General features: G+C 43.0%; 1 protein-coding gene across 1 annotated transcript in view; it reads left to right on the top strand.

Moving 5' to 3' along the window:
• Window positions 1-26524, top strand: part of CCDC68 (coiled-coil domain containing 68) — a 69985-nt gene that overhangs the window by 25889 nt on the left and 17572 nt on the right. The window contains exons 2-7 of the mRNA XM_082274444.1: window positions 5457-5612; window positions 7480-7554; window positions 14870-15016; window positions 17885-18010; window positions 18333-18461; window positions 24551-24633. Coding sequence (XP_082130570.1) covers window positions 5481-5612; window positions 7480-7554; window positions 14870-15016; window positions 17885-18010; window positions 18333-18461; window positions 24551-24633 — 692 coding nt within the window. The 5' untranslated portion in view covers window positions 5457-5480. The remainder of the gene's footprint in view (window positions 1-5456; window positions 5613-7479; window positions 7555-14869; window positions 15017-17884; window positions 18011-18332; window positions 18462-24550; window positions 24634-26524) is intronic.

Below are 26524 nucleotides of genomic sequence, written 5' to 3'. Positions count from 1 at the left end.
TCTCGCCACGGCTCCTCGAGTCTTCACGAAGGTGTTGGCCCCAATGTTGGCACTACTGCGCCAAAGAGGCATATCGATTCTAGGTTACCTAGACGATCTCCTGCTTCATGCAGAGTCTCCTCAGACCCTGCTACAAAACATAGAAATTACTATAATTTCTTTACAGGAATTCGGGTGGCTGGTGAACCAGCAAAAGTCATTTCTGGTTCCCACCCAGAGGCTCGAATATCTGGGTCTAATTCTAGACACAGTCAGGTCAAGAGTTTGCCTTCCGGTAGGGAAACTCCGGAAGATCCAATCAGCAGTCCAGTTGTTACTATCCAACAGCTGGTCTTCTCTTCGAACTTGCATGAGGGTTCTGGGGTTGATGGTGGCTTCCTTCGAAGCAGTCCCATTTGCCCAGTCCCATACCCGAATTCTTCAGCAAGAGATTCTTCTCAGATGGAATCGGAATCCGGAATCCCTGGACAATCGGATCCGATTGAGCAAACAGACCAGAGAGTCTCTGGTCTGGTGGCTTCGGTCTCCGATGCTCAGCCAGGGAAAGTCATTTCTGCCAATATATTGGACGATAGTGACCACGGATGCCAGTCTATCCGGATGGGGAGGAATTCTCGGTCAGTTATCTGTCCAGGGACTTTGGTCCCTGGAAGAATCCAGGTTGCCGATAAATGTATTGGAACTGAGAGCGATCAGACTTTGTCTGATTCACTGGACCGAGCAGCTCCAGGGCAGCCCGGTTCGGATCCAGTCGGACAACGCCACGGCCGTGGCTTATGTCAATCACCAGGCGGGCACCAAGAGGGTCCGAGCGGCCAAAGAAGTGGCTTGCATTCTTCGATGGGCGGAACGATTTGTTCCAGCTATCTCTGCGGTGTTCATTCCGGGGGTGGAGAATTGGCAGGCAGATTATCTCAGCCGTCAGACTCTGGATCAGGGGGAATGGTCCCTCCATCCAGAAGTTTTCCACCAGTTGTGCCTACGGTGGGGCACCCCGGATGTGGATCTGTTGGCATCACGATTCAACAGGAAAGTACAGAGATTCGTGGCTCGCTCCCGCGATCCTCTAGCAGAGACTGCAGACGCACTGATCGCCCCGTGGGGGCAATACCAGCTAATGTATGCCTTCCCTCCTCTCGGGTTACTGCCAAGACTTCTTCGCAGGATAGAGGAGGAAGGAATTCCAGTAATCCTGGTAGCTCCGGACTGGCCTCGCCGAGCTTGGTACGCCGACGTGGTCAGACTGGTGGCGGACGTCCCGTGGAGACTTCCTCTCAGGGAGGACCTACTGTCTCAGGGACCGATCTTCCATCCTGCTTTACGATCGCTGGCTTTAACGGCCTGGCTATTGAGACCCAGGTGCTGAAGGACAAGGGATTGTCAGCTTCAGTTATTCCTACTTTAGTTAAAGCAAGGAAAGCGACTTCCAGAAAGATTTATCATCGTACATGGAAGTCCTACATTGCATGGTGTGAACCTCTGGGGTTCCGTCCACGGTCTTATTCGGTTAGTCGAATATTAGCTTTTCTGCAACAAGGGGTTGAGCAGAAACTGGCCTTGAGCACTATCAAGGGTCAGGTCTCAGCATTAGCTATCTTCTTTTAGAAGCCTTTGGCTACTCATTCCTTGGTGCGGAATTTCATCCAGGGGGTGCGACATCTGGCTCCACCAGTGCGCGCGCCGTTACCACCCTGGGATCTTAATTTAGTATTGTCGGTTCTTCAGAAACCTCCCTTTGAAGATATTAGGGAGATTCCTCTACCTACGTTGTCCCAGAAGGTGGCCTTCTTGGTGGCTATCACTTCTGCACGCAGGGTATCAGAACTGGCCGCTTTATCTTGTCGTTCCCCATATCTGGTGGTTCATAGAGATAAGGTGGTTCTTCGTCCGAATCCATCCTTCCTACCAAAAGTGGTTTCAGAATTTCATCTGAATGAAGAAATTGTATTACCTTCCCTGTGTCCTAAGCCCAGTCATCCTCGGGAGTTTGCTTTACACTCCTTGTATGTGGTCCGGGCGATCAGGGTATACTTGAAAACGACAGACTCGTTTCGCAAGACGGATTCACTTTTTTGTGATCCCGGATGGACCCAAAAAGGGGTTGCCTGCATCTGCCGCGACTATTTCCAAATGGATCAGACAGACGGTGGTACAGGCTTATTCTATTAAGGGTCGGGAGCCCCCATTCCCTGTTAAGGCGCACTCCACTCGGGCACTTAGTGCGTCATGGGCCTTTCGCCATCAGGCGTCAGTGGTCCAGGTGTGCAAGGCGGCTACCCGGTCGTCGGTGCATACCTTTACAAAACATTATAAAGTTGATGTAATGGCATCGTCTGATGCCTCATTTGGCCGCAAGGTTTTGCAGGCCGCCATTTGAGGAGACCAGTGGTCTACCTCGAGGGTTTTTTTCCGTTGGAAATTTTCATTTGAGTCTCATTCTTTGTTTATAATGAGCCTTTAAAACTTCTAGTTTGGCACCGGTTGGGCCTTCTAGATTGGATTTTGATTTCGGTTAATCCCACCCCTCATTTGTGGCACTGCTTCTGGATGTCCCAGTTCTTGTGAATCAAGAAGACTACGTCTGTCAATGAGCGACAGAGAAAATCAGATTTTTGTAAGATCTTACCGTAAAATCCTTTTCTCTTAGCTCATTGACAGACGTAGTACCCGCCCCTCTATCATTGAGTTGGGTTGGGTTAAATTCTCTGTTGCTGCTTTGTGACAGAACTGATGCCTTGTAGCAGAGAGAGGGAGGATATACCCTCAGGGACTGCCCCTAAGGTGGAGCCAGAACGTTTTTTCTTTCTGCCTAGTCCTGCTCCTGCAGAGACAACATAACCCAGTTCTTGTGAATCAAGAAGACTACGTCTGTCAATGAGCTAAGAGAAAAGGATTTTACGGTAAGATCTTACAAAAATCCGATTTTGGTCTGCCTGTCCCCCCATGCTGCCTGAAAAACATACTAAAAATACCCAACTCTCACTTGGAGCCTTCTTCTCTGACATTCTGGTGATTTCCTGGTATTTTCCATACAAATGCCACTGGAGCCTTGGACAGGCAAACCATTTGTGCAGACTGTGCAGCTCCACAAGGGGCCTTTGGGACTTAGAAGTCCATTTATACTAGATGTGGTAAAGACAGGTACTGGGAGCTATCCTTCTGTTACAGATACCTTGACACTACTCATAAAATGAGAGCATTCTTTATGATGACCTAACTGTTCTACTAGATGAAAATATCCACACGGAGCAACTAGCACATACTTCGCATCCTACCTGGGCAGTAATCAGACATACAGAATGCTTCTCCCATTTGACACCATTTGAACTGGAAGCTAGGGGGTGTTTGGTGTCTAACCCAAGTTTCTTACTATGGAGAGTTCAGGGTATTGCAATGAATAATCTTCATTTGTACATATCTGTTTATCTCTCTCCACTTAAAAAAAAAAAAAAAAACTATAATCCAGAAGGATTATTGTGAGAAGGGACTTGGAACCTAAAGCTCCTCCACTGAACCAGTGTGTAGTATAGTAGAGCTTTCTTATCACAGAAGGTATCATTCTATATCTGGAAAGTGTCCCAATACTTTTGGTAACATAGTGTATCTTGTGACCCAAAGAAAACCTGGTGCTTTCATGACAAAACCTATTTTCTTTATTCACTGAATGCCCAGGAGCATTACCTTTCCTTTACTTCCTCATCACTCTGTTCAGTGCTAGGAGCCAAAGGGAAATACCCAGTACTTTCAAGTATGGAGGAGCAGGTGTCACATTCTATGTGACCGTTATAGGCCAATCAGTACTGTCATACCAGAAATCCCCAAAAACTTTAGCAAAGTATCTAGGATGTATGTCTGTCCTACATTTAGCTCCTCTTCCTGCTGCTACTCCATCCACCATTATTGCAACAATTACTGTGTGTCAAAACAAAAGCCGGGAGTTACTATGTATTGCATGGCAGTAGTGGCTTGAAACACTGTAAAAATGTATTGTTTCATTGTTTTTACTATTCATATATAGATAAAATGTGTGCCCTTTGATCTGCAGCTGACATTAGTTAAGAAACCTTACAATTAAAAATATATACATTAAAATAATAAAATGTATTTCTATTTAACCCTTAGTTAATTATCCCTAATTAACTCCTTCTTCTGCTTGTCCTCATATATATTATATTTCTGCTGATTTTTTACCTTTTTTTTTTTTCCACAATTTGTTTAGTCTTTTTTTATTTATTTTTTTCCATTTGATTTGGTATTTATTTATTTTTTTAATTATCACAATAAACAAGGCACATAGCAGAAAAGTAAAATTTGCTCTATTAGGCCCCGTTCACACTGGGGCGACGCTACTTCGCCGGGCGACCTCACAGGTCGCGGCGCGCTGCTCGCACCGTGACCTCGGAGCGGCCGGCACGGACTTCATAACATTGAAGTCTATGCAGGTTGCTCCGGGTCGCCCCAAAGAAGCTCCGGACCCTTTTTCTAAGTCGGAGCGACTTGTGTCGCTCCTATTAGAACGGGTCCACAGCTTCTCTATGCCAGGCGACCTACGGCGACCTGTCAGGTGACCAGGTCGCCTCCGTGTGAACGGGGGCTTAGGTATGAGAACTGAAGTGGTTAAACATCCCAAATAGGGCAGCTACTTGATAGGGAGGCTGCTGTTTTTTGTGTTCCCTGCCCCACAGCTGCACATACACAAAGGGTTGGGAGTGCTGCAGATTATTTTTTATCCAATATGGCAATATTAGGTCAATGTCATCACGAGCATTCCTGCCACTCTGGGTATGTGCAGCTGCAGGGAAGGTGGGATATACCCTGGGCAGAGCAGATTGGGCCAGAGGGGATGTAATAGCTTCTCAAGAGTTTGGTCCAAACCCAGCTCACCCCTACCGGTGACTACACCTTCCCAGATTGCAAGGATAACTTGCCACAAATGCTGTACATTGTCACTAGCAGAGTTGTAAACTTGCAGAACATTTGAAGCACATGTTCTAGTTGACACTTTTTCAAATTGTAGCAAGTCGCTAGCAAGAACAAAGTTGCAGTGGTGAGTCTACAGCAAGAGCTCTGCAAGTCTACAGCATGAAAATTCAGCCCCGTTGACCCCTGTGGTGGGATGATTATTACACAACATAATTGAACCAGAACTTGCAGCAGACTTGCAGAATATTTGCAAAGAAAGTTGATCTGGAGTCATGCAATGCAGCTTTGCTGCAATTGTGCAACAAACTTGTGAAGCCGGGCAAGTCTAGCAATAGCTTGGGAACTCATTTTCAAACTTGCAGCACAATTCCTTGCTATCTGGGTTTGCCATTTGCCGGCCTTTTTTGGGCCACAATTTCCAAAGTTCAGTTTCTCTTTTAAATATAATTTAGGATACAAATAATTATTCACTACAAAAGTTGTTCTATAAAGCATGTTATTCTTCATATTCATGGTCCATATTTTTATTGTAGAAATCTTCAGGACCCGCTGTTACAATGACTTTGATTCCATCTACTGAAAGGACTTATCTGAAAAGAATTGATGAGAGGCCAACAGAAGATGACATTTTCTTCATGTATGGATCCACAGCTGCCCATATCACAGAGGAAACTGAATATGTCTGCAAGGTGAGTTCACATACATCAAAATCAGATTGTAGAATTTCCTAGTTCCAATCATTCAAGTAGGAATACCAGCACATTAATTTGTCTCAGGCCCCTTTCACACTCGTGCAAATTGTCCTGCAAATGCAAAGTCGCATGACAAGTCGTACCCCATGATTTCCAATGAGTACTGTTCATATCTGTGCGACTCCAAATCGCATTGACTTAAAAGTGCCACGCTACTTTGGTCCGACTTTAATGCGATTTGAGGTCCATAGACCTCAAGATTACACAGGCATTGCTTCAAGTTGCGCCAAAGTCGTGTCAACGTCACAGCAAAGTCGCTGCAAAGTCACGTGACTTTCAGGTCATACAATTGAGAAAGGAGCCTCAAATGCGCTGCTGTATCATTAGTTGCAGTGCATTTGGGGTGTGTAAAATGGGCACTGTATTCAACAACTGTGGTGTGCCTGCTGAACGCACAGTAACTAATATGCGCAGATGTCTGAGATCATGGCAATACTGTATCAGTCATCTTTGGATTGAAAATCACAAAATACAACCGCCTAGAATAGACATCTGTACAGTTGCCACACTCGGTGTGTAAGGGTAACTCCACTTTCGTGGGAAAAATAATTAGCAAATAAAAAATATTCTAGCGTATACAATTGCAACACAAGTCCTATTGTAATTGAATGTTATTAAAAATGACCTTACCTTTTCAATCTGCAATGCTGTAATTTTCTGTAAAATGCAATATGGCCACCTGGAGGCGTTCTGTACACAGATGGTGTACAGGATGCCCCCAAGGTATGTCATTTCCCACTTGTGTGATTGGCTAACCAATTTTCTCAGAAGTCTGCACTAAGATACAAACTTGATTTTGAGCATCCCCTGCAACAAACATTCCGTTATTTGTGAGCGATTCCCAAAGTGAATCGCATCTAAAGGGGTGCAGACCCTGCAGCCTTCCTCAATAGAGCCCTGAAGGTGCAGCAGCTGATTGATAATTACAAAACCACTTTCATGCGGACTCAATTAGCACATGGACACAGACAAACAAACAGCTATTTCTTCAGAATAACAAAAGGTAGGAATCTGCAACAAAGTTTGTTAAATTCCTTGCAATGTACATTGATCACCCAGAGGGAAATATTTTTTTTTTTAACAAAAGTGGAGTTACTCTTTAAGTGAATGAATGGCCAGGCTATGGAATTCAATTATTTACATATTATTAACAGGTACTAAATGAGATTTAAATTAGGCCCTCACTGACCACTGCGACTGCAGGCACTGTAGAGCAATTCATCCTCAAATTTCAAAGTAGCAGAACTGAAATTGTTCATGTAGTTCTGTTAGCAGCTCAGCTTCACCTGCTTTCCCCCAGCACATTGGCGACCCAGCAGATCAGATCTCCCTGCTCTCCCAATTTATATTATAGATTAGAAGGCAACTGAGTCACTGCTGGGAGAGGAAACTGAGCTGATGTGTCACTGCTGAAGGAGGGAAGCATGGTGAACTGAGCTGCTAGGTCACTCATGGGAGGTGGGAACTGAAATATTGAGTTGGCTGGCAGGGATGAGCATAGCTTCTGGGTGGCCACTGGATAAAAGGTGGGGGTGGGGGTGGGGGCTATGAGCAGGTTGAGCTGACATAATGACTTGGGCCACTTAAGTGCTTCCTGCTGTGGACTTTGAGGATGGATGTCTAAAGCTACAGATGTCACTGTGGGCTTGTTTTAAATCGCATTTACTGTTTATTAGAAACATGTAAATACTTGAATGTGCATACCCATGCCTGAAAGCTATAAAAATGTAACAATAAACTAGTAGATCTTTCACCACAACACACAGTTTGCCTTATGTAACTGGTTTCTATTTTTTTTATCCAGATCCGAGCAACGTTAGAGAAGATTCAAAGTCAGCTCTTTAAAGATGAAAATAATGGGAAAACAGCACTTGAAGGGGTAAGTACACATGTGCATATGGATTATGGGGTCTGCAATTTTACCCATTAAAATCGAACATTAAAGGAAACTGCCACTTTCCTTAAAAATGTATATAATGTATAAAATTGATTCTCAAGTTATTTTGTAATTCATTTAAAAAATTGGTAAGTTTACTTCTTGCAGTAAGACTGTTGTGTGAGTGTATCACCTCTTATCGCTTATCTCAGAATTGGGTCCCTGTGACATAAAGGAATGGTTTGTCGCATTTACCTGACCCACAACACCAGGCCTGCCCTGTTCTGGTAGATCATGGGGAAATCCCCCCTCCGATTGGTCTACAAGGTTCCCACATGAATGGCAGCTTGTCAGGATAGAGAGGAATACTCAGTACTTTCTCAGTTAAGGGGACTTGGTATCTGGAAGAATCCCATTTACTGATCAATATTTTGGAGCTCAGAGAAATTTGGTTATTTCTTTATCACCGGACCACTCGTATGCAAGGTCATATTGCCCCAATGCAGTTGGACAACTCCATGGGCATGGCCTACATCAATCACTAAGGTAGAACCAGAAGTTTTGCAGCTCAAACAGAAGCGGATCTAATTCTCACTTGGGCCGAACATCACATTCTAGCTATTTCTACCATGCACATCCCAGGTGTTCAAAAAATTGGCAAGCGACTTTGTCCTTGTCAGCCTCTGGACCCCAGAGAGTGGTCTCTCCACTCTGAGGTGTTTCAACACATCTGTCTCCGGGCATTAGACTTTTTTAGCTTTTGGGCTAAACTACTTAAGCAGGTTAGTATCCAGGTTCAGTAATTCTCTAACATTTGCAGTGGATGCCCTAGGGCAGTGATGGAGAACCTTGGCACCCCAGATGTTTTGGAACTACATTTCCCATGATGCTCAACTACACTGCAGAGTGCATGAGCATCATGGGAAATGTAGTTCCAAAACATCTGGGGTCAGGGCCAGATTAAGAGCATCATGGGCTTGGTGCTGAGGATTTTGAAGGGCCTTAAGGGCCGTGCCTTGGCATGCACCCAGAGGAGGAAGGGTGCAGCCATGCATGCCTAATTCCACATGGGATGCTGTCTCTGAAGCCCATAAACACATCCATGCATCGGCAACTGTCCCTCCTTGTCTGGCCTTCGTGCTGTGTGGGGAGGTTCTGAGGGAGCTGCCTGGGGAAGCGAGCATAGAAGCCAGACTTCTGTGTTTACAAGTGACAGAAGAGCGGTAACAGTGAATATGGCCAACCTGGGGCCTATATAAAGGTAGGGGCCTGGAGCTGCAGCTCCAATAGCCCCTACGTTAATCTGGCTCTGTCTGGGGTCACAAAGGTTTGCCATCACTGCCCTAGGGGCTCAGTGGAATCAATTTACCCTGATCTATGCCTTTCCTCCTCTAAAATGTATAACTTTGCTTCTCCACATGATAAAGGTAATTATGGTGATTCTCATCCCATTGAATTGGCCCAGGCAGATGTGGCACTTGGACGTTTTCAGGCTCCTGGCAGACTCTCTGTGGGTCCTATCAGATCTAGATAGTCCAGATCTTCCGTCCAGGGACTGGTTAACCACCCTGCTTCTCAGTCGCTGACTTTAACAGACTGGCTTTTAAATCCCGGACCCTGAGGGATAAGTCAGTCAGTTATCCCTACACTTTTTGAAGGCTAGGAAATAGACTTCTTGTATAGTCACACCTCGAAAGCATATTTCTAAAGCAATTTTCATCCCAGGATGTACTTCTGTAAGTTGGAGGAATCCTGTTTCTCCATGCTGTTCTGGACCAACACTTGGTCTTGAGTGCCATCAAGAGTCTAATTTCAACCTTGGGGATTCTTTTTTCAAAGAACTCTTGCCTCTCACTCTCTGCTGAGATCCTCTGTGCAGAGTGTCGCTCACATTGCTCCCTCATTATGTACCCCTGTGACTCCGTAGTATCTCAACTTGGTACTGCCGGTTCTCCAAAAACTGCCCTTTGAACCTGTCTAGGATATTTCCTTATCTAATCCTCATTGCCATTACTTTTGCGAGACAAGTTTCTGAGTTGGTGGCTTTATCCTGTAAGGAGATCTTTCTTGTGCTACACAAAGACAAGGTTGAGTTTAAGCCCAAGGTTTCTTTTCTCCCTAAGGTGGTTTCGTTGTTCTTCCCTAATCTGGACTGTTCTCTCTTCTCTATGGCCTGCTTCCAAAAATCCAAAAAAGCTTTCTCTCCATTATCGAGATGTTGGTTAGCTCTGTTTGAGTCTGTCTCTTATCGTTATCTTCTTTCGGAGAATCTGATACTCTGTCATTCTTGAGTGTCTGAGCAAGGGACAACCTGCTTCTCATTTCACTATCTATAGGTGGATTCAGAAGCTTATTATTCTGGCCTATGGATTGAAGGGCAAAGTTCCACTTTTTAAAGTGAATTCCACTAGATCAGTTGGTGCTTCTTGGGCCTTTTAGCATCAGATATCTGTTTCTCAGATTTGCAAGGCTGCCAACCGGGGTTTTGTTCGCATGTTAAAGTTCTACCAGGTGGATGTTTAGTCCTCTAATGTCCGCTTCAGTCATAAGGTTCTTGATCAAGCTCTGTGAGCTCTATTGTGTCCCCTTTGTTCACCAATTGGCCATGCTGTTGTTTGCTGTGTTGTCCGCCGCTCTGTAGCACTGCTTTTTAATATCCCAATGTACTTGAATACTCCTGTGTTCCATAATGTATGATTAAGGAAAAAGTATTTATTTTTATTTTACCTGTAAAGTCCTTTTCTTTGAGTACATTAAGGGACGCAGGTCCCTCCCCTCTGTCCTTATGATCAATTCTTACTATTGCTTGCTAATATAACTGGCATGTTGGGAGTGGGAGGGGTTATACCAGGCTGTCTTACTCTGTTTGCTAGTGTCCAATCTCCTGTAGGCAGCTGCATAAAACTCAATGTACTTGAACACTCTTGTGGTTTACAGGTATGATAAACATTCTATTATTACTTGATGATCCTAGTGGTATAGCTGTATTTTTTGCCTTTTTTTCAACATGATGATAATGCTAATTATTCTGCAATAAAATCGCACAGCAGTGTTGTTGACTTCTGAATGGAGTAGTCTTAGGCAGCCCATAGATACATTTTTTTTTATTTTTTTTTACATTCCCATCAACACATTCAAAGTGGATGGGGGGATCTTGGTATTCTGACAGTGGGAAGACTTCCCCCCTCCATCAGAATACACTGATAAGCACTACCATCTATAGCCACCTGCATTGATCAAGCATCAAAAATCCAACAGGGCGGTTGTACAGAAGTCGGACGGTCCATCCTGCCCATACATGGATCAAAGTTCAGCTCTAAACAGGCTGAATTTTAATCCAAGTATATGGCCAGCATTAGATTGACAAGTAGTTTTAAATAAACTTGACAGACAAACTTATACCCAATTCCAGATAACACCTTTTAAGTCATTACAGTAATGGCTTTTCTTTTTTTTTTTTTTGGGGGGGGGCGGGGGGGGGGAGATGACCATTGTAAACACCCCCAACAGCGATGTCCCAACCGCTGTTACCATCACCGTCAACCGCTGTAACTGTTTTATGGACAGGAAGTGGATACATAATGTATTTACTGGCAGGATTCATTGAAAATAAATTGTAATGGAGGTGGAGGGGAGTATCAAAACTTAGGAGAAACAGTTTTGCCTAGAATCTAAGGAAATAAAATAATCCGGATCAAGGGTCTCTACAATAGAAGAGCTTTTATACTTACCTCTACAGCAGCCCATGTTCCCCTCATTCCAGCCTTTAGCTTCTGGGGTCACAAAGGTTTGCCATATATACACATATATATATATATATATATATATATATATATATATATATATAGTATGTATGTATATGCAATTAATTTCTATACACTAAAACACAAGTATGCACGGCATACATGCATAAATGGCAGCAATGTGCACATAGATTTGAATTTTCTTTCTTGTGTTAATAGAAAGATTGAGAGATTCCAAATTCTTTTGGGGTTTTTCTTTTCTTTTTTGTTTTAGCACACACTTTGTTTCCTTTGGTTGTTTGCTTTAAACTGGCATTTGGTTAGTGAAACCAGATGTGTATTACACTATTGACACACTGTGTGTACTAACTGGGTGTATATATCTATCCTGCCCTGCACTAGCTTTGTCCTGTTTTTAATGGATGAAGATAAGTAACAGTTTTGATAGTATTTTCCGACTTTGTTTCTAGGTGTCATTTAAAAAGAAAACTAGATTGGTTTCGGGTGAATTTAAGGGGAACATAAATCAGTTTTTAAAACGTAGGCTGATAACTGTTTTTTCTATGTATATAAAATCTTTATTTGACAAAAAACATTTAATAAAGTGAATGTCCATGACACAAGCATTTCCTTTTGAAGTGGACAGTTTATGAAACTAAAAAGTTCACATTACTCACAGACCAAAACCTCCCTTCCCAATACAAATGACTTAAAACACATTGAAAAATGCATTTTCTACAAAAAATGTTAAAAAACAAAAAAACTTTATCAGGGTCCAGCTTTAGACACTTCCAGAAGGTATTGGTGACTCCAACGTGCCTCACTGCTTCCTCTTGGTCTTGTAAGAATTCAAGGATTCAAAAAATGTATTGTTATAAAATCACACCATGAAACTCAGGCAGGGCTTTACACAGAACATACCGCAAACATTCATATCAACATTCAAAAATAGATCACATCATCCTATCCTAACTATTGAAATTACAAAATTTAAAAACTGCTCTGCCCAAGGAAAAAAAAAATGTATTTGTACGAGCCCCAGTGCTCCTATAACGCTTCTTCGATGTTTGCATCTAAAAAAACAAATCAAAACTTGAATGGGTAGTACTCCAGCCCATTGCAGGAGTGTATTCTTGCCACATGACTAGGGGATTAAAGATGATTTGTCTCCATTCTGCTCTGACCATCACTCTCCTCCTCCATTATAAATAACCACATGACCACAGGTTGGAGGTAAATGGCCATAGCAGCCTTTTATTAAAAAAATTGTATACATAACAGGTAACTAACACTTTTAACCCAGTTTTTTACTGGAGCCTCAAGGTACCGATAGGCATCAAAGAAGGAGGTACCTGCATCGACTTAATTAGGCCTCCAGCCGCCACAGCACCGGCTCGGAGACAACCAGTCGCAGGTACCAACATACCAACTACTGGGAGCCATACCTCGGACCGGTCCCTACCAAGTATAAGTTTGCACCATCAGGGAGCCGTACCTCAGACGGGTCCCTACCAAGTATAAGATTTGCACCATCTGGGAGCCGTACCTCAGACGGGTCCCTACCAAGTATAAGATTTGCACCATCTGGGAGCCGTACCTCAGACGGGTCCCTACCAAGTATAAGATTTGCACCATCTGGGAGCCGTACCTCAGACGGGTCCCTACCAAGTATAAGTTTGCACCATCAGGGAGCCGTACCTCAGACGGGTCCCTACCAAGTATAAGTTTGCACCATACTAACCTACCAGGACCTTGTACCCCGCTTGCTGCCATGACAAAGAACCACCCCAAAAGAAGAAAGCCTCTGTTAAAAACAAAAAACAAAAACAAGGGAGGTGGACCGCAAAACCAAAAGTCAGAAAAAAACAAGAAAATGGGGGGGTGGAAAATATTCTCCAATGCAGCTTTCCTCTGACTGAAGACTTCCTGAGGTCCCTATCTTGACCTCTCCCTGTAGCTCCACCCCTTCATGGCCAAAACACCAATTAAAAGTCCCACCACTTATATTTTCTATCGTACTGGGCGGAAAACCCCTCCTTGTCCCAAACCCCTTTAACCCCTGTCATGGCGGCCCTCCGTCCATGTCTCTTCTCTCCTTTACCCCGGGCCTCTCATTCTTGCTAACTCACCTGTGAAATCTGTAGAACAATGTGGAGAGAGGGTTCTTCTAAGGGTATACCATTTACAGTGTTAGCAGTAGATGTAAGTAAAATGTGCTTATCTTGTAGAGTTACTGACTTACACTGCAGCGTGTATGTCAGCCATCACGCTTTAAATGCTGCTACCCAGCAATGCTGCAAGGTGAGCACATTTTATCTACAGATTTTACAAAGCTTCGAGATCAGGAGAAGAGGAGTGACTCCACAAACTGCCTGTACTAGGCATTCTTCTAATCCTGTGATCCTATGATGAGTTGGTCGTGAGTTGCCGTCATTCAATCGTTCCCTTCCATGGGAGACACAGCGAATACAGTCGCACCTCTTGAAAGTGTAGGAAGCTGGGCCCAAGTATTTGTTTTTATTTATTCAATTTTTTTTTCATGTTAAATCTTAAATGGCTTTTGAAAACGATTTATATTTGGCAGGTGGAGGGCTAACATTAAAGCCAATCTTTTAATTTTGATGGATTTGCCCTCAGATTCTGTAGATTAAGCAACATTTTATTTGGAGCCCACCTTCCCCAGAAGAAGAAAAATGAGTCAGTGCACTGATTTATTCAGTTCTGTGTTTAAAGACAGTCTTTTATCACTAAGGAATTACAACCGTCAGACCTCTTAGAAGAGAAGAGCTCTTACACCCACCTATCCAGTGGTACATGTGTCTTAACCTGTTTTATGGATTCAACACTTGGATACCTGTGTCCCCTAATTCCCACCATGGCTCCTTCTTCTGACCCCCTGTCACTGCTGATTCCTTTAGTGATGTAGGGTTTGGAGAAGTGAGTATAGGAGATCTTTTCTTCCGGGGGGCTCATGATATAAATTCTGACATATGTCCTTAATAATCAGCTTAAGCTATTGAGCACTGTGAGCAACTACCAGCAGCACTGAATTGATTGCAAATCTTTGATTCACCTATTTGCATTCTGGCATCTTCAGATTACTTTTAGAGAAGTATAGGGTTTCCTTTATGTTCAGTGGTGTCCTGAGGAAGCATGGTCACATGCTAGCGTACCTCCATCCATCTCCTCCTGTGCCTTTTTTTTGACCACCAATGATACCATGACTGAGAAAAGTCTGTAGGTGGCAAGCAGTATATCCAAGTGTGACCATCCTAGCTTTGGCTGCCATTTCTATGTCGGAGCACCTCAGGTTTAGGGTTTCCCAGAGCACTCTGGAACTTATCTAAGGACCCTGGGATGCTGCACCAAGAAAGGTGAGAACACTTTTAGTCACCAATCTCCAAATTAATCAATAGGGTGTATATACTGCTGATGTGTTTTAATTCTTGAAACTTTATGATAAAGTGGTGCTAAACCCTCAGTGTTTTTCATTGGAACACATTGAGCACAATAAATTAAGCATTCCCAATTAAACTATTTGTCCAAAAATTGTTACTAATTCTGTATCCTTTTAGAATGCCTCTGATGTACAGCAAAATGGCTACACACAGCAAGAGGACAATTCTTTTAGCTCACGGTACAAGAGAATCATCGAAAAGTTAAAGGACCAGGATCTGCAACTTGAAGATGTGCACAGAGAAAATGAGGATCTGCAGATAAAGGTACCACCATCCAGTAACTGGCAGCCTTAGTCATCTAAATGTTAAGGTCTGGTCTTCATAGAGCACCAGAGCATGCATGTTTAACTGAATGAAAGCGGAAGATGGAAGGGAAGTAGATGACGGTTCCCAACACTGGCTTATCTCAGAGAAATGATAAGAATTAGGGAAGTGTTTCTAATTTTATTTCTTACTGAGGTTAGTGTTTGCATTGGTGTCTGTCACTCTAGATAGATGGATTGGTGTATGATCATCTCATGTCTTCAACTATTGTTTTAAGACTGGCTGTCTAATATGACCGATAACTGAGATAAGCAGCAGGGTAGAATGTTCTGTTAGCTGTACAATGCAAACTTTAATTGAGGGCTTACACTTTTTTATTTTTGAAATAGACTTCCAGTATTGGTAGGGAGTCAATCAACCGTAAATTAATTTAAACTTGCTTGCAATAAACATAAGTCTATACCCAGGCTAAAAAATAAAAAAAATAAAAAAAAAATGAAAACAAGTAAACAAAAAATGAGGGCAAACTCAATGGACCACTTGGTATTTTTCTGGTGTTAACACTTTTCTAAACTTGAGGGGTAATCTAGAAATTTACAAAAACAAACATACTGTAAGAGTCGGTTCACACTGGGGCGGCACGACTTTGTACTACTTCGGGGGCGACTTGTGCAGTCCCGCGACTTGCACGGACTTCACATAATGGAAGTCTATGCAAGTCGCTCTGAGGTCGCCCCGAAGTAGTACAGGACCCTTTTTCTAAGTCGGAGCGACTTGTGTCACTCCTATTAGAACGGGTCCTGTAGCAGTCAATGGACTGCGAGGGAGCGCGACTTGTCAGGCTACTTTTACTGTAAAATTTAAAAATTTGGCAAAAGTTCACATTAGTAGAGGGACCCTAAAACTGATTTGTGTAATTCATATATGTTTGCAAATGTATGCAACTTTTATTGTAAGGTACAATAAACAAAATATTTGCATATATCAAAATGAACAGAAACCTATTTGTCCTTCAGTTTGTTACTTGGCTTTGCATAAAATATGACTGGAAGAATGCATATGAGGTGGTATCAAAGAGTTTTGAGACTAGCTCTGTTTACAAGAAAGTACTTCTTTTTTTTTATCTACGATTTTGCACACTATCACCTTCAAAATAGTCCCCTTGCATAGCAATACAGCACTCCTAGTGTTCCTGCCATTTCTGAAATGTGTCCTGGAAGTCTTCTTTTCGAAGCGTGGTCAAGCACCTTCTGGGATTCACGCTGGATCTCTGCAACGGTGTCAAAATTGCGAACTTTGAGCTGGATCTTCATCTTCAGGAAGAGGAGCCAAATCTGGCGAGTAGGGTGGGTGCGGAAGTGAGATCATGTTGTTTCCTGCGAGAAACACACATTTGTTTTAACTTGCTGTCCATGATGAAATAGCAGACATGGTAATGCACGTGGTTAGAATAGCACCAGTTGCACAGCTTCCGATGTACACAGGACAATCGTGTTTATTTACTAAAGGCAAATCCACTATGCAATACAAGTGCGCTTGGAAGTGCAGTCAACCCCAATATCTTTTGGCAAACTGACCTATGAAGGTCTGTGCTCCCTGTGACTGTGCATGCAGCCTTGTGCTGCCATCTGTTGGCGTGTTACAAAAGTATTCTCAAAACTTTTTGATACCACCTCATATACTAAATAGCCAAAAGTTAATGGACACCAGACCATCACACCTGCTGGAGCTTGTTGGACATCCTATTGCAAAATCATGGCCATTACTATGATGTTTCCCAGCTATAACATCCTCCGCTCTTCTGGGAAGGCTTTCCTTAGGATTTTGGTGTATCGGTGGGGATTTATGCCCCAGAAGAACCTCTAAAAAATGTCTAGTCTTGGAGAACCCTTAGTAAAACCAATTTATTTTATAAGGGATCAATTGGGAAAATGTCCCTTACATTGGTGGTCAGTAGGAAGAATGCCACCCTTACAGACAGCTAAAAAGATTGGGACACACCGCTGGCTCTGGTGCAGGGGAAGACTGGGCCAGGGGGCAGGGGGGAAATTGACCCCTGGGCCGCTCTTCTGCCCCGTAAAAAGGCTGCACAACTTCTGCCAGACATACCTAAAGTTTTCTGGTGAAGAGAAGCAAGAAAATCCCTGCTGCTGACCTACTGAGTGGGGGTTGAATACAAGGACGGGGCCCAAGCCTCCCCCCCCCCCCCCCAGCATGGATGATGTAAACTGTGTCTGAGCAGAAGCCGGTTCAATGCCCTACTGGAGACTCTCCTCCAGCCCAAACCGAGCTGTCCCAGCTCCCCCAAATCGCCCCCTGCTGGCCAGGTCAGAAACCCGGATTCAGCCAGTGAATAGAGCGTACATGGAGCGGAGCTTCAGCCTGGAATGGGGGCCAGGAAGAGGGAGGGGGGCCAAATCACTGCACCATGGGCCTCTGGTTTGTACTTGCCCCTGAGCTGAAAGTTGCCAGTCTGCCCCTGCTCTGGTGGCATAGGTTCTTAAACTGTGCAGATAACTTTTGGATGGAAGGTCAAATTAACCTCTAAAGGGTTCTATGGAACCCTGAGTGAGCATGTTTGCTGTAAAAAGTTTTTGTATTCTGTAGCATTAACAGTACCCTTCACTGGAAACACGTAAACGAAATCCTTTGGAGGGTATCTGCATTCTTTTGGCTATATACTTTACCTGCAAAGTTCAAGTGTGTGTTGACCTACTTTTAATAAAAGAAACATTGGGGTTCTTTTAAAAATCCTGTATATTTTTCAAAAAAAGGACGGACTACAATACAGTGGAGGACAACCATCAAAACAATAGAATGATCATTAATGTCTCTAAGCTAATTTATGTTGCCTTGTTTCTGCTGTAGTTGGAAGCGTCACGTGAAGCTGGGGCTGGAGCACTAAGGGACGCCACACGTAAGCTGTATGAAAACTACAGGAAACAGTCTGAGCAGATACAGGAGAGTCATGAAGAAGAGAAGCAGAAATTGCAGGTAAACGATGATTACAGCCTAACTGCGGTGATTATATAATTTTATTATTAAAAGGTCAGTCCACTTCAAACTAATATTTATGTTAAAGCTGAACTCCAGGTAGGGATTTTCAACAGCTTCAGAATCTCCTTCCAACTAACCTGGACATGTTCTTAGCTTAAGTACACCCCACCAGATCCCTTCAATAAACTCATTGGAAATGTACAAATTGCTGTGAATCCTCAAGGTCGAGGCAGGTGTGGGAACTGAAGAAATGTTATAGTAACTTGAAAAACCTGATTAGAGTGATTGGGGTTTTGACTGAGTTTCACATTTTTTACAGATTGCTGCAGTTGAACATCAGGATCAATTTATGAAAAGTGTTCAGAAACTGAATGAGGTGGCGGAGAAGATACAAGAAAAACATGGAAGAATCCTTGAACTGGAGAAGCTGATGGAGAGAATGGAAGCCGTGAGTACTTGAGCTTTATGTGGGTTTCTATAAAGGATTTTCTCACTTGAACTTCTAGTTCACCCTGAGACTGAACTGTGATCATTTACTGGTCATTGTTTAAGAGGTCAGCCACCAAATTAGGTTTTATCCATGTAGAGCCCCAAAGTAGCCGCTGGATTGTTCGGGTCCTTCTATCTTCCTTCAGTGATGACTTGCCCGGAACTGACTCAGGACTTATTGACACACTCTCTGCTTGCAAAGGGCTTTATTAAAAAAGTTAAAAGCCTTGACTCTGACACATTTGAAGGGGATGTCGACATTTAAAAGGCTATGGGATGGGAGGTGAAGGATGGATACTACCTTGGATGTCGGATTGAAGGGGTAGTTTCACACACCTTACTGAGACCAGGGTGGCTTTTTTTTTTTTGCTGATAATGTTTTTTTTCTTTAACCGCTTCCATACAGAGCAGTTAGACACCCTTCCAGCCCAGACCAATTTTCAGCTTTCAGCACTCTCACACTTTGAATGACAATTGCTCAGTCATGCTACACTGTAACCAAACAAAATTTTTATCATTTTTTTCACACAAATAGAGCTTTCTTTTGGTGGTATTTGATCACAACTGGGGTTTTTTTTTTTTTCGTGATATATGCAAAAAAAGAGCAAACATTTTGAAAAAAAAACACTTTTTTTTAGTTTCAATTATAAAATTTTGCAAAAAATTAATTTTTCTTCATACATTTGGGCCACAATGTATACTGCTACATGTCTCTGGTAAAATTAACCCAAATTAGTGTATATTATTTAGTCTGTGTGAAAGTTATTGAGTCTAGAAGCTATGGTACCAATTACTGAAAATTGATCACACCAGATGTACTGACTGCCTATCTCCTTTCTTGAGGCCCTGAAATGTCAGGACAGTACAAATACCGCCCAAATGACCCCTTTTTGTAAAGTAGACAGTCCAAGGTATTTAGTAAGAGGCATGGTGGGTTTTTTGAAGTTGTAATTTTTTCCCACAATTCTTGGGAAAATGAAGAAAAATTTTTTTTTTCTTTTTTTTCCCACAAAGTTGTCAATTTATAAGCTATTTCTAACACATAGCATGTACACAGCAAAAATTACACCCAAAAATACATTCTGCTACTCCTTCCGAGTATGGCGATACCACATGTGTGAGACTTTTACACAGCCTGGCCACAAAAAGAGACTCCACGTCCAAGAAGCACCTTCAGGCGTTCTAGGAGCATAAATACACATAAAACTTTCTTACTACCTATCACACTTTTCAAGGCCCTAGAGCACCAATACAATGGAAAAGTCCACAAAATGACCCCATTTTGGAAAGCAAACACTCCAACGTATATTCTATGAGGCATTATGGGTCGTTTGAACATATCATTTTTTTCCACAGGTTTTTGGGAAAAAATGAAAACTTTTTTTTTTTACACAAAGTTGTCAATTTATAGGATATTCCTAACACATAGCATGTACACAGCAAAAATGACACCCCAAAATACATTCTGCCACTCCTCCTGAGTATGGCAATACCACATGTGTGAGACTTTTTCACCGCCTAGCCATATAGAGGGGCCTAACATCCAAGGAGCATCATCATGCATCCTAGCCACTTGCCTAGGCCTATTTTTGACATTTGGTGTTTACAAGCTAAAATCAGTTGTTTTGCTAGAAAACTGCTTATAACCCCCAAACATTATATATTTTTTTTTTTTTAGCAGAGACCGTAGAGAATAAAATGGAGATTATTGCAATATTTTTTATCACACCGTATTTGCGCAGCGGTCTTCCAAACGCAATTTTTTTGGAAAAAATTCCCTTTTTTTAATGAAAAAATAAGATGCCAGTAAAGTTAGCCCAATTTTTTTCCATAATGTGAAAGATAATGTTACGCCGAGTAAATAGATACCCAACATGTCATGTTTCAAAATTGCGCACGCTCACGGAATGGCGACAAACTTTGGTACTTAAAAATCCCCATAGGCGACAATTTAAAAATTTCTACAGGTTGCCATCTTTGAGTTACAGAGGAGGTCTAGGGCTCAAATTATTCCCCTTGCTCTAACAATCGCGGCGATACCTCACATGTGTGGTTTGAACACCGTTTACATAAGTGGGCGGGGTTTCTGTATGCGTTCGCTTCTGCGCGCGAGCTCACGGGGACAGGGCGCTTTAACTTTTTTTTTTTTTTTTTTACTATTTATTTTATTTATTATTTTTTATTTTTACACCGTTTAAAAAAAAAAAAAAATTGATCATTTTTATTTCTATTAAAAGGAATGTAAACATTCCTCGTAATAGAAATAGGCACGACAGGACCTCTTTTTTGTGAGATCTGGGGTCAAAAAGTCCTCAGATCTCACAAGTACACTAAAAGATAGAAAAAAAAAAAAAATTATTATATAAAATGAAAAAAAAAAAAAAAAAAAAGGACCTTTAAACCGGTTGCTAGGCAACAACATTTTCCGTAGCTCCGGTCCTCCAAGACCATAGAGTCGAGTGAGGGCAAGCTTGCCCTCACTTGACATCCTGTCTGTGAGGATCTGGGACCGGATCGTTTTCCCTGCTGCCGGCGGGTCCGGTAAGTGGGGAAAAGGACCGGAACGCAGCGGGAGGGGGGGGCGCCTCTTCCGGGTGATCCCACGGCGAATCTGCTGCTGGGACCACCCTTATCGGAAAGCCAACCGTCCACCGTTTAAAAAAATACCAGGGTTATGGCAGCTATCTGCTGCCATAACACCGGTATTTAGGTTTAAATGGAGGACGTATATAAACCTTTTTGGACTTGGACATGGTGGCTGTATGAAGGGTGACAGGTACTCGGGTACTTTGTTGGGCAGGTGACCGGTACTCTGGTACTGATGAGCAGGTGGCAGGTACTCGGGTACTCCGATAGGCAGGTGACAGGTACTCGGGTACTCTGATGGGCAGGTGACAGGCAGGTGATGGGTACTGATGAGTAGTACTGATACTGATAGGTGATACTGTACTGATGGGTACTGATGATCAGTACTGATACGTGATAGGTACTGAAGAGTACTGATGAGTAGTGATGGGAACTGATGAGCAGGCGGCAAGTACTCGGGTACTTCAGGCGTCAGGTACTCTGATGAGCAGGTGGAAGGTACTCGGGTACTCTGATGGGTAGGTGACAGGTACTCAGGTACTCTAATGACGGGTACTCCGTTGACAGGTACTCAAAGTACCCGAGTACCTGTCATCAGAGTACCTGCGTACCCGTCATCAGAGTACCTGCGTACCCGTCATCAGAGTACCTGCGTACCCGTCATCAGAGTACCCGAGTACCCGTCATCAGAGTACCCGAGTACCCGTCATCAGAGTACCCGAGTACCCGTCATCAGAGTACCCGCGTACCCGTCATCGGAGTACCCGCGTACCCGTCATCGGAGTACCCGCGTACCCGTCATCAGAGTACCCGCGTACCCGTCATCAGAGTACCCGCGTACCCGTCATCAGAGTACCTGCGTACCTGTCACCAGCCCATCAGAGTACCCGAGTACCTGTCATCTGAGTACCTGATGGGCTGGTGACAGGTACTCGGGTACTTTGATGGGCTAGTGACAGGTGCTCTTTATTGGGGGGGGGGGGGCAATCAGTGTGTTTGGGGTGCACTGTACTTGGTAACTAGCTGTTACCACACTCTCTTCCTCACACAGGATCAGTGTGTGAGGAGGAGAACACGGTGACAGCTAGTTACCGTGTTCTCTGTTGACATTTGTGACCGGCTGTGATTGGACACAGCCGGTCACGTGGTAAAGAGCCAATTTCATTGGCTCTTTACCTAGATCGGGGATCGACTCTGTCCGAGGGACGAGCCTCGTCCCCGATCGCTGCTCTGCGCGCCCCCGGGGGCGCGCATTGCAGAGAGAACGAGCGGCTCGTGCTGGAGCCGCTCATGTGATCGGCTGTGATTGACACAGCCGATCACATGGTAAACAGCCAATTTCTATTGGCTGTTTTACCTTGATCAGGGATGGGCTATGTCCGAGGGACGAGCCTCACCCCCGATCGCCGGGGGGAGATCTGGGCGACGTCATATGACGGCGGCCCGGATCCTTACAACCACTTTGCCGACGTCATTTTACATGACTCGGTATGGAAGTGGTTAATATCTGAGTATGAGGTTAAATGTTAGCCCTGTTGGGGGACACAAAAGGGGGGAAAAGGTACTTATCAGCCTCTAAGGTACATTGCTTTAAAAGACATTGCTTGTGGCTAGTGTGAATACGGTATCATTTACACTTCCAAAATAACAGAAAACAAAAAAATGGTGTCTGCAAAAGTTTGGGCACCCTGCAGAGTTAATATCTTGTACTGCCCCCTTTGGCAAGTATCACAGCTTGTAAACGCTTTTTGTAGCCAAGAGTCTTTCAATTCTTGTTTGAGGTATCTTTGCCCATTCTTCCTTACAAAAGTCTTACAGTTCTTTGAGATTTCTGGGCTGTCTGTCACGCACTGCTCTTTTAAGGTCTATCCATAGATTTTCAATTATGTTGAGGTCAGGAGATTGTGAAGGCCATGGCAAAACCTTCAGTTTACGCCTCTTGATGTAATCCCCCGTGGATTTCGAGGTGTGTTTAGGATCATTATCCATTTGTAGAAGCCATCCTCTCTAACTTCAGCTTTTTCACAGATGGCATCAAGTTACCATCCAAAATCTGCTGAAATTTTATTGAATCTATTTTTCCTTCTACTCGTGAGATGTTCCCTGTGCCACTGGCTGCAATACAACCTCAAAAGCAGGATTGATCCACCCCCATGCTTAACAGTTGGACAGAGGTTCTTTTCATTAAATGCTGTGCCCCTTCTTCTCCAAACGTACCTTTGCTCATTCCGGTCAAAAATTTTAATTTTAACCTCATCGGTCCACAGAACTTGTTTCCAAAATGCATCAGGCTTGTCTATATGTTCATTTGCAAAGTTCAAACGCTGATTTTTGTGGTGAGGACGTAGAAGAGGTTTTCTTCTGATGACTCTTCCATGAAGACCATATTTGTACAAGTATCTCTTTATAGTGGAATAGTGTACAACAACTCCAGTGTCTGCCAGATCTTTCTGGAGGGATCGTGCAGTCAAACGTGGGTTTTGAATTGTTTTTCTCACAATCCTGCGAGCTGTTCTGTCTGATATTTTTCTTGGTCTTCCAGATCTTGCTTAAACTTCCACTGTTCCTGATGACTGCCATTTCTTAATTACATTCCGAACAGAGGATATAGACATCTGAAAATGCTTTGGTATCTTCTTATAGCCTTCTCCAGCTTTGTGAGCGTCAACTATTTTCAGTTTCAGTTTTCTAGACAACTGCTTAGAAGATCCCATGGTGCTGATTGAACGGGGCAAGGTCAGATGAATCTGGGCATTTAAAACCTTTGAGATTGACATCACCTGGTCTTCCCAGACGATGATTGAGAACAATCCATGACACTGGCAGGTCTCAGCCTTGCAAAGGGGGCAGTGCATTTTATAAATTCTGCAGGGTGCCCAAACTTTTGCAGACGCCATTTTTTTGTTTTCTGTAATTTTGAAAGTGTCAATGATGGAAATAAAATTTAACTTTTGCTGACATATTATATGAATGTCTAATCTGTAATGTGATGCCTTTTGGAGATTTTTCCATCTTTCCGTGGCTTCTTTATGCACATTAATACAAATTTTTACCTGGGGTGGCCAAACTTTCGATCCCCACTGTTAGTATTGGGGGCGCTGGGGGGGGGGGGGGGGGCTGCACACAGAAGATTTTTTTTATCTTGATGCACAGAATCCTACTGCCTTTACAACCCCTTTAAGGGAAAAGGAAATCTTGAAAGGATACAGATGACAGACAACAGTACTGACAGGAATAAATGACCATCCCTACTCTCCTCATAACCAAAAATGAAAGCAAGCAACATAGCAAAAGGAAAAATCTGATTCACTGTAAGAGGGCAACATACACAGTTTTTGGTTGGGAGATTTGTTGGCAAACAGGGATTCCAATAGGAAGACTGATGAACATTGGCATGCAATTTTTCCTCCAGCACAGTACTTATTCAATCATGTTCAAAATGAGATCCTCTGTTTTCAATAGGAAAAAGCAGCATTGATGGAAAAGAAGAAATTACTGGAGAATGAACTGTCCAAACGAACAGGAGATCCATCCAACAAGAACGGGTCAGTAATCTGATATTTTATACAATGTGGAAAAAAGGTTCAACTCACACAGCTAATGCACCATAATAAGGATCCTCATTTTCAGAAAAATTAGTTAGGCAGCCCATGCATTATGCTCAATTCCCCCATCAATACAGTGTTGATGGGGAAATTCCTCCCACAGCAGTATTGTGTTCTTCTGATGAGGAGCACAGGGAACCTTCTCCTCCAGCAGAATACAATTATCACTGCTGGGGGTTAAAGTGCAGTGATTGAGTGAAAAAAACAAAACAAGACAGGCTGTTTGTATGACCAGCCTCCCCATAGACAGATCAAAATTCATTCAATTCTTGGTGAACCAGCTGAATTTTGATCTGTCTATGGTCGGCTTTAGTTTCAGCTGACAGCCAGGGCGTTCCCCTGTAACATAGTTTTATTATGGGGTAATACTGCCAGTAGATCTTTTGTTCTTAAGGTCTCATTCACTCTTGTGCAACTTTTCATGCAACTTTGGACACCAATACTTTGGTCTGACTTTCATGCAACTTGAGGGCCGTAGACTTCAATGTAAACCCTCAAAAGTCACATGAAAGTCGTACCTGCATGATATACACGCGACTTGTGTGCCACTTTGTAGAGCACAAACAATCACATTGGTCAAAGGCAAAGTTGCAACAAAGATGCACTCATCCAAAGTCGCACTGTAAAGTAGCAATGGAAATCACACTGTTTTGAAGTCGCACAAGTGTGAATGGACTCTAAAATGGAAAATTGTATCAAATACTTACCATCATTTTCCTTTTCTAATGCCAGTACATGGCAGCATACATATGATATAGCTTTGCCCCTATATCCACCCATAGGTCTTGTTTAAATATATAAAGGTCTGACTAAGAGCAACCTCCCCCATTCTCCGTATAAAGCACAAAGATCAGAGGGAAGGTTCGCATGCTGCCCTGTATTGGCATCAGGAAAGGAAAATTACTGTAAGTATTTGATACAATTTTCCATTTTCCTGACCCCAACATGGCAACATACCTTTGACAATAGACATAAAAACTTGAATAGTTTTCCTCCCAAACTCTTCTGTAATTAGAGCTGCTGGGTCCACTCTGCCCTGTAGTGTCTTAAGAACGTACAATGTGATGACTAGCTCTGCAGACTGTCTCCAAAGATGCTGCCCAAGAAGAAGACATTGCCCTGGTTAGGTGAGCTCTAACCTAGGGATGATCGAACTCATGAAAAGTTCGGTTCGACCAGAACACCCGAATTTCCTGAAAGTTTGGTTAGGATTTCCGAACCCAATTGAAATCAATGGGACCCGAACTTCGGGAATCAAAAAACACCATTTTGAAGCCCCAAAACCTAATAAATGCCCCCTAAAAAGTGCCTAGGGTTCTGGGTCATGCCCCAGAACCAGAATTTTAGCATGTCAAACCTTCAAAAATTACTTTTTTGCTTCACTGCGCCTTTCTTTTGCTCCTCATAAAGCAGATGTGTGTGACGCCTTTTGCAGTGGACTTAACGATTACAACAAGAACAGGCGTTAACTTGTCACTGAGGCTTTAATTCACTGCAAAAGGCTTTGCTACTCTGCCTCACACACATCTGCTTTATTTAGCGACAACTTTGGGTTGTATAGCAGTGTGCGTCTTGCAGGTGATTTTCACATCGCACAGTTGATAAAGCCTGAGTGACAACTATACATAAATTAAAATTCATCACAAAAAAAAATGATTATTTTTCTTAGAATTTCAGTAGCGCAGGGATGGTGTTACCCTCCTTTCATAAAGTGCAAATAAATAAAGTGCATAAATAATACAAAACATCCAACTAAGCAAGAACAGAGTCCTTCAAAAGTCTTTGTTTATGTAGTGCCAGAGCTGGCTGACATCACTGGCGCAGCCAATGC

The sequence above is a fragment of the Pelophylax lessonae genome (assembly GCF_965119305.1).
Source record: "Pelophylax lessonae genome assembly, chromosome: 1".
Classification (NCBI taxonomy): Eukaryota; Metazoa; Chordata; class Amphibia; order Anura; family Ranidae; genus Pelophylax; species Pelophylax lessonae.
Note: the sequence above shows the minus strand (reverse complement) of the source record. Positions and strands in the feature narration are given on the sequence as shown.